General features: G+C 36.8%; 1 protein-coding gene across 3 annotated transcripts in view; it reads right to left on the reverse strand.

Annotated features, from left to right (window-relative positions):
- Positions 1–15,983, reverse strand: part of SIPA1L1 (signal induced proliferation associated 1 like 1) — a 197,110-nt gene that overhangs the window by 38,700 nt on the left and 142,427 nt on the right. For all 3 annotated transcript variants that reach the window (XM_014869373.2, XM_014869376.2, XM_014869370.2), the window contains 4 exons: positions 9,092–9,195; positions 7,821–7,978; positions 3,654–4,230; positions 2,275–2,549 (listed from right to left, as the gene is read on the reverse strand). In XM_014869373.2, coding sequence (XP_014724859.1) covers positions 2,275–2,549; positions 3,654–4,230; positions 7,821–7,978; positions 9,092–9,195 — 1,114 coding nt within the window. The remainder of the gene's footprint in view (positions 1–2,274; positions 2,550–3,653; positions 4,231–7,820; positions 7,979–9,091; positions 9,196–15,983) is intronic.

The following is a 15,983-nucleotide window of genomic DNA, read 5'->3' on the forward strand; positions in this document are numbered from 1 at the left end:
TCTGAAGCACAGGTAGGTCAGCTTCACCTGAAAGTCTCCCAGGATCTCTGATGTGTTCCACTGCATGGTAGACAGGGATGAGCAGGAGAAGGCCACTCACAACTGAACTATAATACTGATAATTGATATCCTTGTTTTTTCTCTCCTCCTCATATTTTATGTCTCTGCTATTCTTTCCCAAGTGCTTATGTACTTAGTTTGGGTTTTGCTTTTTTCCCCCTGCACAATACTTACAGTTTAACAAGCAGGAATTTCCTCTTAATGCTGTGTCCTTAGCTTCAAGGTCAGCAATCAGTTCACTAAATGAGTTCAGTGGCAGTGTTTTAATAAAACATTGGTTTAGTAGAGACTTAACCATAACAAGGCCTGCCTCTGCACAGGGCATAAGAATGTGAATTGATATATTTTTGTATCTCCTACTGACCTTGTGCATGTGCCTGTTGCTAAGTCAGCTTATCTAACTGCACCCCTGATCTTCCTCCAACTTCATGCCAACCAATTTATTAGGATAGGGACTTCTTCTCATATGAATTTAGTATTCCAAGCAGAACACATCTTCATTTTAGTTATGGTCTGCAGAAGCTACTGTAGTAGAAATACTCAGTGACCTCCAGAGAACATAATGAAAGGACTTCAATTGCAGAAAATTGATTGCCAAAAGAGAAACTGCTTTGTGCAAATACTTAACTGAAGTCTCTAGTAATACATGTAGGATAGCTAAAAATTCAAGACAGTTCTTGAACTTTTATGATTTTGGATAGAGCAAATGGGGGGGATCAAGATTTGCTTTATGGAATTTTATAACTAGCAATAACCCACCATGAACATTTTCTCACTAGACAGCAACAACAAAACTCTGAGTGCAGTATTTCAAAAAGTGCAGTCATTTATCTTACTGCTATGGGTTTGGATACACTAAAAGTAAGCCTGTTTTTGGCTGTATTTAATTTAGTTCAGAAATAATAAGATCTGTGCTTTCCACACTGATTTTTCTGCTCTAATCCTTTCATGATGATTGCAGCTGAACTTTCCATTTGCTCAGGCTGCTAAATACTGCACAAAAGCTTTCCAAATATCTCTTAGAGTGACCTTATGCCACTGCTCATTTTAATCCCTGACATGCATTCAATTTTCCACTGACAACTAAAGGACAAATCAAACTCCTTTTCTCTCTGCTCCTCTTTTGCTAGCATTTACAAAACGAGTTCATGTTGCTTATAGTAAAAACAAACATGGATTTTTCTTTTATAGAAGTACCAGGTCTTTTCTCAGAGACAATTTCATATCAATATAATAAATATGTGCTAAAGTTCAGCTCCATCAAAGTTATACAAAGATTTAGCAATTACACCTACAAAGGTATAGACTGATTAAAAAAGAGTGGTGTAAAAATGCTCTCTTGGTCTCTCACTCCAAGGAACCCTTTGAACTTTGGTAACTGCACTTGCTTCTTGGCAAATCTACCCTAATCCTTCAACTAGCCTGCAGGCAAATTTATTTTATTAAACATCATTCCATTTTAATCATATAGAGGATTTCCAGGATACAAATACAGGATGTCAGCATGCAATTAGACTCAGTGATGTGGCCAAAGGCTAAAGACAATGTTGAGAATGCATAAAAATTATAAAAGCTTTGGTGTGAATTCAGGAAAAATGGAGGGACTTAATGTCCAGTTTAAGAAAAAAGCACCTATTACTGCTTATTTCTGACAGTTTTAAACTATAAAAGCAGCAATGTAATTGCCATGAGCTTCAGGCTTAGTACAGATGGGAAGTGAGAGAGATGCAATAAGATGTATGGAGTAAAGAATGACCATGTGCAGCAGTTTCTCTGGCCAGATGCATACCTTTGATCCATTTACAGTCTTACATGCTTCTGTTTTCATAGTAAGTAAGTCTATTCCTAACTTTCAAGAATTACATCCACAGGCATTACCAACTACCAGCAAATGGGAAAGCAGGCAGGAATGTGTACAATCAATTCTGATGCACGCTAACACACAATTATGACTAAAACGTTGTTTGAGGGCCATGTTAAATTCCATGGTTATATGAACTTCTTCAAACATGTTATTACATTTTGGTACTCAGTGAATATTTGAGGGGCATGGAGACAGAATATGGGCAGTTTTTCCTGCTCTCTTCTTCCAACCTTAAAATATTGGATGCTGCATTGTAATTCTACCACTTTTTTTGGAGGCTAACACTCTGGGGTGGTTCTTCCCACAAAACAAGATACAATTCCACAGCAAACACAGCTACTGCAAAATACCTGCGTGGTGTGCAGTCCTCGTAGGGAGGGACAATGACGACCTTCACTGTCACCGATGTCCTGAGCAGATCAATCATTTGCTCGTGGCTCAGGGTGGCCACGGCCACCTTGCAGATCTCCACCAGGCGGCTGCCCTGGCGCAGCCCCGCCTGCCACGCGTAGCCATAGGGCTCCACGTCTGCCACAATGCCCTCGTAGTTCACGTGGAAGCCCAGCTGGCCCAGGCCATTCCTGCGCAGCGTCATCTCCACTGTTTCACAGCCCTTGGTCACAAGCTGGGAATTGAAATGCACACAGAATTTCATGCGTTGAGACATCTCTGAGGCTAACAGAGGTCACGGGGCTCAAGTTTTGAACAACCAACTCCCAAGGATCACGGTGGGACACGCTCAAGGGATATATATTGCAGTCCTAGGTATGTATTCAGCTGAAATGAGTCTTTTTGCTCAAACAAATATTTTCAGTAGAATCTGGTTACTCAAGTCCTGCCTTGGAATTTTTACTGCAACCACAGGAATTTTAGAAGATACATGGCAGCACACAACAGAAAAACACATGGAGTTACACAAGCATCTCTGTCTTTTACACTTTAGTAACCAAAAAAACATTCTCCGTTTGTGGCTGTTTTGGGAAACGACAAAATTACTTTTCAGTCAGAATGTGGTAGCATGTAGCTACTAAGCACAGTAAACTGGGGACTATGCCAACTCTTCCATGTACCATGAGCATGAATACCATCAAGAGCAATTTAATAGGGCCTAGATTTCCTTTTTTTCTGGTTGTTATACAACTACAGTTATGAAATTACAGGAATGAAAATGAAATGTAGCACGTTCTTTCATAGCTTAATTGGATATAAAATGAGCATGGACAGATGTTTTATAGGGAGATACCATGATTCACTGCATTTTCAGTTTATCACATGCATTCAGAGAATATCTGAAGGTTGCAGCGGGGATTGGGACTGCACCCTGCTGGCAACATAATAAGTTAGTCTCAAAGATATTGCAGATTCATTTGAAACAAGATACAGCAAGCCTATAAAACAGAGAAAGGGAAAGAAAACAAGAAGAAGAAATAATGTGACACTTCCGTACTTGTGTGGAAGCAACTTATGCATCTGAAGGACCTGGTCTTTCTAATATATTAATACATCTTTCACACACACACATCCAGGTGAGACTAGTTGATATCTGATAAAAGTGACAGCAATATTCCATTTTGAGAAATAGAAGCAGGGAAGTCCTTATAAATTTAATGATAAACAACTCAAGTAGCTTTAGGAATCCCAGGCTTTATCTGAATTGAAGCTTTACTTGGCCGAGGGGTGAGAGGAGAAAGCAAAGAAGGGGAAACCAAACAAGAGAAGACATTCTAACCTCCAGCCTTTTGACGATCTCTTTGATGTCATCAATGTTGCTGATGAAGCTCTCCAAAGAAACACATTCACCTCTCTCATAGAATATTTTGATATTTGTGTCCGTTGAAGTCCACCCTATCACATCTCGACAGGAGCAATTGAACACCACGCTTTTTGTGTCCTGTTCAATGAGGACTACGAACTCATTGGAGATGCCTAGCAGACAGTCTATTTCCATACCCTTGCTGTAGTCTTTTGCATGGACACTCCAGACAATAGCACCAGAACTATAGATCTCTGCTCCTGGATAAGGTTTGGACTTTTCCTTCTTTTTTGAAGCAAGTGAGATGAAGGGGAACTTGCCAGAAGGGTCAATGGGTGTGTTGGTGACATTCTTCTCTGCCAAGTCTTTCAAGTACTCTTGCCGGGTCCTGGTGGCCATTGCACGGAATTTTTCTGATTTATGAGCAGCATTCTCTGCATTAATGACTTTGGCTAGTAAGAAGTCCCTGAACACATTTGATTTAGGAAATGTCACACCTTTTGGAATAGGTGGGCCAAAGGATGGTACATCTCTGGATCTTGTCACAGCAACACTAAATGAAATAAAAGAAACACAGTGTTTCACTCTAGGTAAATTCAGCAGTTTTTGATTACAGACAATACATTATCTCAATTTTTCTTTTCTTTCCTCAGCAATATGTCTAAATTTACATATTAATGTTGCCAGTCTGGAGGCTAGGCCTCCTTTACTATATAAACAGAAGGCCACTCTTTTGCATATAGGCATTTTTGAGTCATTCCCAATATCACAGCTTAAAAAGAGCTTCAAGTATAAAACTGTAGGTTTTTGGGTTTTTTTAAGTAATCACTCACGTATGGCAGTTCTGAATTTTGTTTGGTTTTGGTATAAAAAGACAACCTCAAACTCACACTATTAGAAAGGCTAGCTTAGAATGTAGCTACTTGATGCTGAAAGACTCATCTGAAAGCAGTGTCAAGTGCATGATCAACACTAGAAATATAGCTTAAATGACCACATTAAAAAGATAAAGGCAATTAAGTCATCTCATAAGGCCAGTTCCACTAAGAAAATCATCTGGTGACTGAATGCATGTATAGAACACACTACTGATCTAAATTTCTGGACTGAAAACCTCACTAGCTGATATTGCATGCCAGTCATAGAAGGATAACTCCAAAAATACCAGAAATAAAAAACTTCTGAAAAGTTCAGAGATACACAGTAGGAACAGATAGGTTCTTTTCCAACTCTTCCTTTTAGTTCCTGTACCAATTGATGGACTGACAATAAGAGTGCCTTAGGCAAAAGGGACCAGCTTAGCTGTTCTCAATTGTCAATCTTCTTTTGATATAAATCACACGAGAGTTGTTTGGAACCACTGGAGATTTAACATTCCAATCCAGTATCATTCACTTGGCAAACTATCCTAAGAGACTCAAACTCTACTTCAATAGTTTTGTGACAAGAAATGTTCCAACAGTTCAAACAGGATTTACTACATATCTCTAACCAGATCTGAAAAAGCATTAACTGACTTTGGCCAAGATACTATGGTAATGGAAATAAAGAAGAATAGGATAAAACTTGATCACATTAGAAAAGTATGTGGTGTTTCACTTAGAATGCTGGCTGGTATTATTTTCACATTTTGATTTTATCTGAATTCTTCAACATAATCAGAGAAATTTCTCCCCAAAAAATCAGCTACTAAGATTTCAGAGTAAATCTTTTGAGGGGGCATAAGAACACCAAAAATCAAAATTAAGTCACCCAATTTACAACTGTATCTTCTGGTTTTGAGTGGTAGGGTGGTTTGTTTGTTTTGCTTTCGCTGTTCTGAATTGCTTGGGGTGGTTTCTTCCTCTTTTTTTGTTTGTTTTTTGTTTGTTTTCTAATTGTTATATTTTCTGGCAAGTGATATTGAAAGATGTCATTACTGTCATATTTCCTCCAAATGTATGCCAGTATATCTCAAAGTCTGCAACAGGGGGTGCTCATGAAGCAACTATCTGACTCATCTTTAGTGGTCCTGAAGGGTCTGCTATTAAGAAATGGAAGCCTAAGTGTTAAACACAATTATTGCATGCAATGAAAACCGACCAGAAACTACCAATAAGATTTTGTTTGGTTCAGTTTTCAGTGTCACGAATCCCAGGGATAAGAATTCAATCTTTAACACATGCTAGAGAACTTTTAAAAAGCAAGCAATGCTCAGAGATGCCAGACTTTTGAAATACTGTTTATCTTAGTTGGGAGAGAGAATCACTGGCCAAGACAGTGCTTGATTTTATTCCTTTTATGTAGTTTTAAAATATAAATTCCAGTACATTTTTATGCTATATGGTTTCCTGTTTTGTCTAGAATTATGAATCCATGAAACTGTTCCAAAAAATTCAGTGAAAAAGAGGTCAAACTTACTTTGAAAAGTTTCCTAGAAAAACTTTTCATAATAAAATTCTACAAGTTTAAATCAAGTGTTTGTACTGAGAGGACAGGAAAAAAATGTATTTCAACGTTAAAGACAGTACAGAGAACATATAATGTTCTGGTGGTCTTGTGTATCAAAATGAACACTGATATTATTCTCCCAGCTATTTTTTGTACCTGTTTCCCCTCCCCTTAAAATTTAAGGCTGTACTATGACTAAAGCCAAAACTGCCATTAAGCAACCAATGAGGTTCCAGCCCTTGTAGCTGAAAACACTTGAAAAATGAGGTGATTAAGGAGACTGAAGGTCAAAAAAAGAACCCTCAGACACTTGAATTTATTTCAGTTCAACAAGTGTCAATCTTTCCCATGCCTTTTAAAAGGAAGAAAATATATGTAGCCATATCATTTAAAGTAGCAGACAATAGCAGATCTATGTTGTAATATGCAATTCAAGTGGAAGATGCATCTGCAGCCCTTGTGGATGTATTTCCTACATTCTCTTTGCTTCAAAATCATTTTTTGTACAGGGTAGGAGCTGAAACATGTCTAAGAGTGTAAGAACAAGCTGTGTTCACATAAATTATGCAAACAGTTGAATTTTTCAATAAGATGCTTGATAAAGAGTATCAACATGAACATTCTTAGTCCAGGAGAGTTAATACACGTACAAAGTTCAGCAGCAATTTCAGAAATGCTCTGTGAACTTTACCAAAAACTTTTGAGGAGAGAAAACCCTTTAAGCCATCTATATGTACTCAAAAATAATGAATACACCAACTCATACACAGCAGTCTTAGATTTTCCTCTAAATAAGCATGTGCCCTAATAAAATACTTCAGTGAATATTTGTATTTCAGCAAAAACAAGTTAATTCTAAGGCTACCTCATTTCAAGATACATGCTCTAAATCCACTGCTCCAACATTTCATATTTTAAATAAAAATGCTTTATAAAAGTTTTCTGAGATCAGTCAACATTTAAAAATGAAAGTACTTTAGGAGTTCAGTATATAACAAAGGTAAGAATATTCATTGATAGTAAAAAGATAGTGAAAACTCAAAAACATTATTTCTATCTGCTTGCATACTTAAAAAAATTAGTTTAAAAAACTATACTAATAGGAATATAATCTTGCAATTCTTTATTACATGTTACTATCAATTACCGTTTTCTATTTTAATCATGTGAACTTTAAGGTCACATTAAGACTTCATTTTTTGCTGCAGAATTCTCTGTCATTTCTTTGTTGGACTGAAATGAGAGAAGAAATTAAGCTATTTCAGAGAGCTTAGCTTCTTCCTGAAAGTCTAAGTCAAACTTAACTGTCTTAATTTCAAAAATGGAGCATAAGCCTATGCAAAAAATGGAAGAGTTTTTTTCCTTTGTTCTATTTCTAACGATGCAAAAATATTCTTCTAGCATACTCTTTATGAAGAGAATAAAAAGGAAGTGAGAAGGCAATTCTACAATAATTTCCAAGTGTTTGCTATGTGAGTGGATGTTCACGTGTGTGTGTGTACTCACTCCCGACAGCAGCACTTTCCTCACTGGGCGTGTTTCATCTACACATTTGTGCATCTATTGACTTGTAAAAGGGTTCTAAATTCACATGACTCAAAATCTCCTTGACCCTCATCTCTCATTACATTTCTCTGCTGAGAACCCAGGAGCAGAATGGCAGCTGGCTCTGCACTCCCACTCCCTGTTTGCAGGGAATGCAGCCATAGGTACCTGTAACAAACGCTGTCAGTGCAGGGGCCGTGCACTCTCACAATGACAAACACGTGCTGGAAGTGGGATCGAATGTTCTTTGGGCTGAATGGCTGTGCTCCAGGCTCCTGGAAAACTATTGTCACAATATCATTTCCAATATGTCGTTTTCTCAGAAGCTTTAATGAGGGGGGAAAAACAAAAGGTTAAAACAGACGTTTTGCAAATTTTCAATTATTTATTTCTCATTATTATAAATTACTATTGCTCATTTTCTTTCCCCAAGTGATACTTCAAGCTGGAAACAAACAATCGAGGGTTATATAACAAGTACCAGAATTTTTAGGCATGGTTGTTGTCATAATAATTTCATTTCTATATGTAGCATACAGGGTGAACTTATAAAGGAAAATTTTAAGCTAAACAGAGGGAAAAAATAATCCCGTGTGTATCAAGAGTAAGCAGCGATACATGGAAGCAGGAAAACATCCCCATTTCACACATTTTTGCAAGCCTGTGGTAGGTTCTATTTAAAGTTGTAAATAAGTTGTCATTGTCCTTAAGACACACTATAAATAATTTCCTGGTAGGCTTCTTTCAGTAAATCCAAGACTACAGTACAAGAGAAGGTGAGCTACAGAGTAGTAGAACATTTAGTGTACAAAAGCAAACTAAAAAGAATTTTATGCTATTTTTTATTGTGAAACAAAAATCTGTTTTATTTACAGAACTACAAAGCACCATTTCTAGAATAAAATGCATGTACATCATACAAAACAATATGGCTTCGTGTCTAAAAAAACCCATATACACAGGTTAAAAAAACTTAACAAGAGTCAGTGTAACAAAGCAGTTCAGCCTAAATAGTATTATATAGTTTAAAAAAACAAGGGGGAAATAAAGGATCTTGACAAAACTATTTCGACTCATGTACTGTTGTGTAATGTGCTGGACTGTCTCTGTGTGTATTACAATTTGCTGAATGGAAACTTTAAAAGGTAATTGACTTAGCTGTAGAAGGTTTAAAATGATTTCAAGTCATCAGGTACACTGTGGTCCTTCTGACCTGTACTACTGACATTATTGCATACTATTTACATCAAAGTAATGCACAATTAAATAGAAAACAGTCCAATGGAGAAAAATCTTTGATGGATTTACAATCATGTGCTTTGTTCACCTCCCTGACACAGACATGGCCACCTTTACTTTTGATTCTTTAAGTGCTTTTTTGCTAGTAACAAAGTTGTCATAAATACTCAATAGTTCATCTGCTTCTGAGCCCATCTTACCTGTTGCTTGTTGTTTGGAGTATATGGCAACATAGTAGAAACGTGGAACATGATTTCATAGTCCTTGTATGTTGTGTACAGAGAGTGAGTACCTGTTGAATCAGCTGCAGTTAAAGAAGACAAAATAAAAGTATTATTAAAAAAAAAAGTTTAAAAACAAAGTGTCATTATTAAAGAAAACATCAGCCAGGACAATAATTTTTATTCATCCTCAATCCTAGCTGAAATATCAGCAAGTAAGAACTTACTCAGAGTTTATTCACCTGCCAAAGCAAATGTCACATAAAGACAGCCTATGCACTTTTGCATACTTTTCCCAGACAAAAAGTTCTTAGGAATAGGGAATTTATATCAGAAGACCCTGAAGAAAGCCTATGTAAGCATGAAAAGTGGTAACAAAGTCTGTGATCATTTTCAGGCATCACCCAATATCTCAGAATGAAACTGAACTGAAAAGAATGTGAAAAAGACTTCAAAGAGGAAGGCAGAGGGATATTGAAAATGAATACCATGATCTCATACATAATTAAACAGCAAATAACCCACAATAAGAACACGATGAGTTTTCTTAAGCATAAACATCAGGACTAGAAATTAACTGTAATGAAATCAGGTAGCACCTTCACTAGAGCAGCTGCTTTATGGACAGGAACAGTCAAAACCCCAAATAGAATGCCAGCATGCTTATAACTGAGGATGGAAAAAACCCACAAAAATGACATCATGTTGCTGGTATATTAATTGAAGGTAATCTCACCTGTTTTGAGTTCTGGCCACCCTATTTTAAAAGTTACAGAAGAAAGAGAAGGGATCCAGAAACAGGCCACAAAAATAATTAAATGTGGACAGAGAGACTTCCATGTGGAGAGAAACATAAAAACTAGGATTATGAAGTTTAGAAAGAAAAAAGAAGAGGGGCATATTACTCAGTATACAAAGTGTTGGTTGAAAACAACACTTGATTACAGATAAATTGTGAACTTGTTCTCACTTTCTTTCACTCTAAAAAGTGACCATGAAAAATGTGCCATTAATTTAAGCAGTAACACATTTAAAGATAGAATAGTGAGTATATTCTATTAAACACAACTTATGTCTACAGTGCAAAAAGCCTGCTTTGAAATACAATTTGAAAAATAATTAGCTTTATATATGGAAAAAAGCATTCTGGCTATTTGAAGTTATATAAACATGCTACCAAAATATATAATCCCAGCTATTTATAACAATATATTTTAAAAGCTGTTAAAAACTGTATCTTGGCATTTTCATTAGCAGAGAGATCATGTTACTAGGAAGATAACAGATTTGAGAATTGTGATGCATTTCCAGTAACAGAAACATACAGTTTATTTACCCAGATTTTGAGCATAAACTTTGACAGATTCAGAATAATAAAACAGAGGTAGCTTTACTGTAAACCAAACACAAAATTATCTGTAAAATGAAATTGAAAGTATTATAATTAATAATTATAATAATAAAATAATAATAAAAATAATTATAATTATTTTCTTTTAAATGCTAATTAGAACAGCAGAACAGCTGAAAGGGGATCATTTCATCTTGCCCTGTGTTCACAGCAGCCTCTGTCCTCTGCCAGATCACTGCAGTGCACACCCAAAGGAGGCAGATACACCCAAAAGTCACCAAAACATCAATGCAACTTCATAACAGCTTTATCTGTTGAACTCTAGACAGTCTGATTTGTACATCATCTTTTAGAAACAGAGCATATAAAAACATTATAAATAATTTAAAAGGGGGAGGAGCAGGCTCCAAAAGATAGGGACATGACATGGGAAGGCAGGCCCCAAGAGAGGAAGGGGCTCAAAAGGTATTGGGGGAATAGAATAAAACAATTCTGACAAAAAATATTCTAGAACACCTACATATTTAAGCCAAACTTTCAACTTTGCTGGCAGGATTTAATTTTAGGCATAAAAATGTTTTCTGAGAATAGGACTGATTCTGCAAACTAAATAATCAGGCTACAATCCAAATGACACGTTTAATAGTTCCAATTATTTCCAAGCACTTCACAGTTTAAATCTCTCCTATTCAAATCCAACTACCAACAGAAGTCCATATGCACTACAGACTGTACATCTCTCTCACCATTCAGCTTTTTTGAAGTTCATAATATTTTTCCTGAAGTACACCACCATAATTGCAGGTGTTTGCTTTAAATCAAATCACAGCTATTGCAATAAAATCCAAGACTGTGCACTGGAATAACATCCATAATTTCAAGGGCAAAACTGCAAGCCAGCACTGCAATCTACTTTAATTTGCTTCTATTTAACAGAGGCCTGAGGGATCTTCAAATTCATTAGCACCTTTTTACACTGAAGACATCCCCTCTGGCCAGCAGTTTATGGCATAGTTATTCATGATGTTTTCCCAGCATTGCCCCATTACTGGGTCTGGCTACTTAGCTGAGTAGCTGATCCTTTTTCCCTTCCATCATTAATCATCTCTAAAAATCCACCTTAGTCTTCAGTCCTTCCAATGATTCTCAGCTGTATTCACAAGAATTAACAGACTCACATTTGAAGTGTTTGTTTTTTTTTCCTAACAGCAATAGTGCTCAAAACTGTGGCTGACACCACCAGCATACTGCTGACTAAACCCACAGCACTTTATCAGCCTGCTTCTACAGCAGTTTAACCTCTGTGCTAGAAAACTATAAAAACCATTATGGGTAGAAAATCTGACTGTATGTTTCAAAAAAACCAAACCAAAACAAAACAACAACATTCCAAGGAATTGTAGCAGAACAAAAAGTAAGTTACACTGATAAGGCAGGACAGCCAAACTGCAAACTGCAGAAGGGCTCACAATAAAAGGATAAGAACAAGTATTTTCAGTTTAATGTTGCTCCCCTCTGCCTTTGCTTCGTCAGCAGCTGTCAACACAAGGATAGCTCTTCTGTCATACACAAGGATTACACCAAGCACTCACGATCAACTTCCATAATACCAAAGCTGTTTTCACACAGAAACCAGGACAAAATCTTTTATTTTGTACCGTACAAAAGTACATGTGTAACACAAACACAGAAATGCAGATGCACTTCCCTCCATCTCTATTTCTGCTTCTTAAGCAACTTAACATCTTAAGATCTGTAGGTGTCTCAACAAAAGTCCCAGACCCAAGAGTAAGTCTATCATTATTTCCACAAGGTTGGAAAGATGTCATATAGTGCAAGTTAAGAAGGTAATCGATCTGTATTATTTCATTACAATCATTGGGGTTTCAACCTCTAAACGAAATGTCAATTTGAAGTCCATTCATTCCCTAGATTTTATTATCTACCTAATAGCTAATGGTTTTATATTCTTTTTATGTCTTAATCAGAAAATCATGCAGTATATAAACATCTAGTACAGAAACCTACCATTATTAGCTTAGTTTATAATCTTATCAAATTGATAAATCATAAAACTCAAATTAATTAATTTCCCTTATTTCCTGCATCAACCACACTACCACTCTGTTGGATACACAATCCTTTCTACCAGGCCTAGCATTATCAAGCTGATCCCACTTACCAATTTAAAATATTGAGAAACAAGACTAAGCGAGGGGGAAGGAAATAAAGCATGCATTACAACTGGAAAATAAGGTAAAATGACTGAAGTTATAATTTGAAAGATCACTGTGATGTTTATTACTTTAAAGTGATGCCCATAAACTTCTAGTCACTGTGGGATGGGTGATATTTTCAAGCTCTATTTCCTATCCAAAGTCTGCAGGCTGCCAGGAGATAGACTCTTTCCCCTCTGGTAATTCTAGAAATAAACAAACAAAACTTGAAAAGTAGCATCTCTTTTTCACAGTGGTACTGGCAGAGATCCAAAACTAAAGCCCTTGAAGGATCCAATACACTTAAATAGGCTTTCAGTTAACAGCATGCATGAGATTCCTCCTTCTAAGGAATTGGCTGTTATGAACACTTACTAATTAGGACTCTAACTTTAAAAATTTCTAAGATAAACTGTTCTGAAACTGCCTTTTGCTAGATTAACTTTACTTTTCTAAATTTGCATAAATTAAAAATATTATTAATATTTCTAGAATACATATACAAATCTGCTTATCTCCACACAGAGAAAAACCCTTCCATGTCTTACATCATGCAACTGCTTTCCACAGCTTGCAAAGTATTGCCAAAGGTACAGAAAGTAGCAAAGCAGTCTACACAGGTCTGACCTTTCTGACAAGTCATTGAATAGACGTTTATTTTTAAGCATATCTTGGCAATCAACTGTGCTGTCACTGAACAGAATTCTTGTGCAGGAAAATTTCCTGAGTAGTGAGACTGCAAGAACTATTTAAAGACAGGGCTCTCTAGGAAGAGAAGAGCAGAGAGCTGGAAGATGGAGAAGCTCACTTCCTAGCTGTTTCAACAAAACCTGTAACTAAGTCACAGTAAAAAACCACAACCCCCTCCTTTGCAAGTCTCTGCATTAAGGCCAAGGCAAAAGGACCAACTGATTATTCAGGGTAGCTATCAAAAATGTATTGCCTGGCTGTATTCTGCTCTTCACATATTCCCTACACTCAAGATGCAGCTCTTGTGACAATCTCTGGTCTTTAGAATTTCCCCTATCACAGAGTGGCTTTTTCCCCCATTTCCTGTGTAGAATATACTTTAAGTGTTTCTAAATGCAGCTCTCCAAAGAGCTGAGTGTTGTGCCCCCAAAGCATCTTCTCTTTCAGCATTTCCATCTGTGCTTTGCACACTGGCAGAAAGGAGAACATATCACCATCAAGATCAATTAGAAATATTTGCTGCCATTGTTCACATTTGCTGCTGTCTAAACCTACTCATTAAGAACTTGTGCATGATCACAAGCAGTCATGTGTTTTCTCAGTAATCCTGCAGGCAATCTAACCTGAAAGATTTCACATAACTTAAAGAGTTCCTAAGCAGTTCTGGCTGATGAGGTTCCACATATGTGAGGCTGTAAACCTTGACTGAAAGAAAATGTAGGAAATCCTTCATTTAGGGGATTTCCTGTCCTCTACAATCATACTGAAGTGTTCACATAAAAACTTTTTGTATTTCTAGATACGGAATGGAGCTAAGTGGGTCTACTGGGCAATGTGAAAAAGACATGCCAGCTCTCAACATGAGTAGAAACCTTCTTTACAAGAAGACAACTCTCAAAAGCAGGATAGATTCAGTCAACTTAAGGGTTCCATTCAACAGGTGCTAGACTGTAGTACAATAAAGCCTGACAAAATTCTTTCCTTGAGTCAGAAGCAACAACAAGGAATTGAGAACATCTGGAAAATTCTGCTGTTCAGAAGGAAACGCAAAACAAGTACTTAGAAGACATTTACAGCTTTCTTGGGTATATTTGAGCAGATGAATCAATCATACAGCATTACACATGCTAGAAACGAGTGTGTGTGTGTGTGGACTGACACCAAAATACGAGTTATTTTCCCTTGTTTTCACATTGTAACTAACCCAGGGAAGTTAAATGGAAGAGAGGATCTTGTTTTAAAAACTGAAAGTAACAAAGTCACAATATCAAGCCAGAAGCTAAATAAATATTTTCTCTGTTTTCCATACTCATTGGATTTTTTCATCTAGCTTCTCTTTATAACCAATAAAATGACAGTTCAGAGCTCTGCAAAAGGAAAACTCACCTTGAGAATTACATGTATTTCGTACAAGAGAGCTGGTGAGGGACTTTTCCCAACAACGTGTAGTGATAGGACAAGGGGGGATGATTTTAAACTGAAGAAGGGCAGGTTTATATTAGATATTGGGAAGAAATTCTTTACTGTGAGGGTGGTGAAGCACTGCAACAGGTTGCCCAGAGAAGCTGTGGATGCCCCATCCCTGGAAATGTTCAACACCAGGCTGGATGGATCTTTCAGCAACCTGCTCTAATGGAAGGTGTCTCTGTCCATGGCTGGGGGGTTGAAATGAGATGATCTTTCAGCCCCTTCCAACTCAAACTGTTCTATGTGTCTATGAAATGCTCTTGAGGGAGGAACTACAACAGAGGGAATATAAGTATTGAAAATTTTTAAAGAGCAGATTCAACATTAAATATGCGTAAAATAGACATGAATTTTGGTTTAAAACCAAAGGAGACTTTAGAACCCTCTGAGGATAGATGATCAAACTGGTCAAGAACAGCCTGAGGAGATGGCAACACAACTGCTGAAGGAATTAAGGACAATATAGAATGATGGAGCATTAAAGCACAGCAAGGTACTCTATTTGTGTCAGCAGACCCATGGCAAGACCACAGCTTCTGCTGCACTAAAGCTGATGAATGTTTTTCAGCTTTCATGAATCAAATTCCTTATTTCATTTCCTTTGCTACAAGTGAACAAAAGATCTCCATAGGAACTGGTTAGCTCCAGTACTAAATGAAATGGAATACAAGACAAAATTTCCCCAAGTAATTTAAACAGATCTACAAATTGAATGCAGCATGTGCTAGCTGATAAACAGGTATTTCACATGACTGATTCCAAATGCAGGGAGTTTCTTTTATAGTTAAGGTCACCCAAGATCATCTCACCACTGCATTTTGTTGCAATATGTTTTACATTTAGAGCTGATAATATAGCTGCCAAATCCAGTTTAATTTCCATAACTCAAAAAAGAAAAAGCACAGAGGGAGGAATACATTTGACAGGATGACTAAGACAAAACTGCATGCAACAGACATCAGAAAAGCAGTATTTCAACTTTTCAAGGTGGAGTGACATAGATGGGTTCATGAAACATTTTGGAGACCGTCCATAAGCGCATCATCAAAAAAAAAAAAGACATAAAAGCTGTATTATGATTAGTCTTAAGACAACACACTGATGATAGATTTGCAATACCAATAATTGTTCCATAATTACTGGTTTC

This window comes from Sturnus vulgaris, chromosome 6 (assembly GCF_052056855.1).
Source record: "Sturnus vulgaris isolate bStuVul1 chromosome 6, bStuVul1.hap1, whole genome shotgun sequence".
Taxonomy (NCBI): Eukaryota; Metazoa; Chordata; class Aves; order Passeriformes; family Sturnidae; genus Sturnus; species Sturnus vulgaris.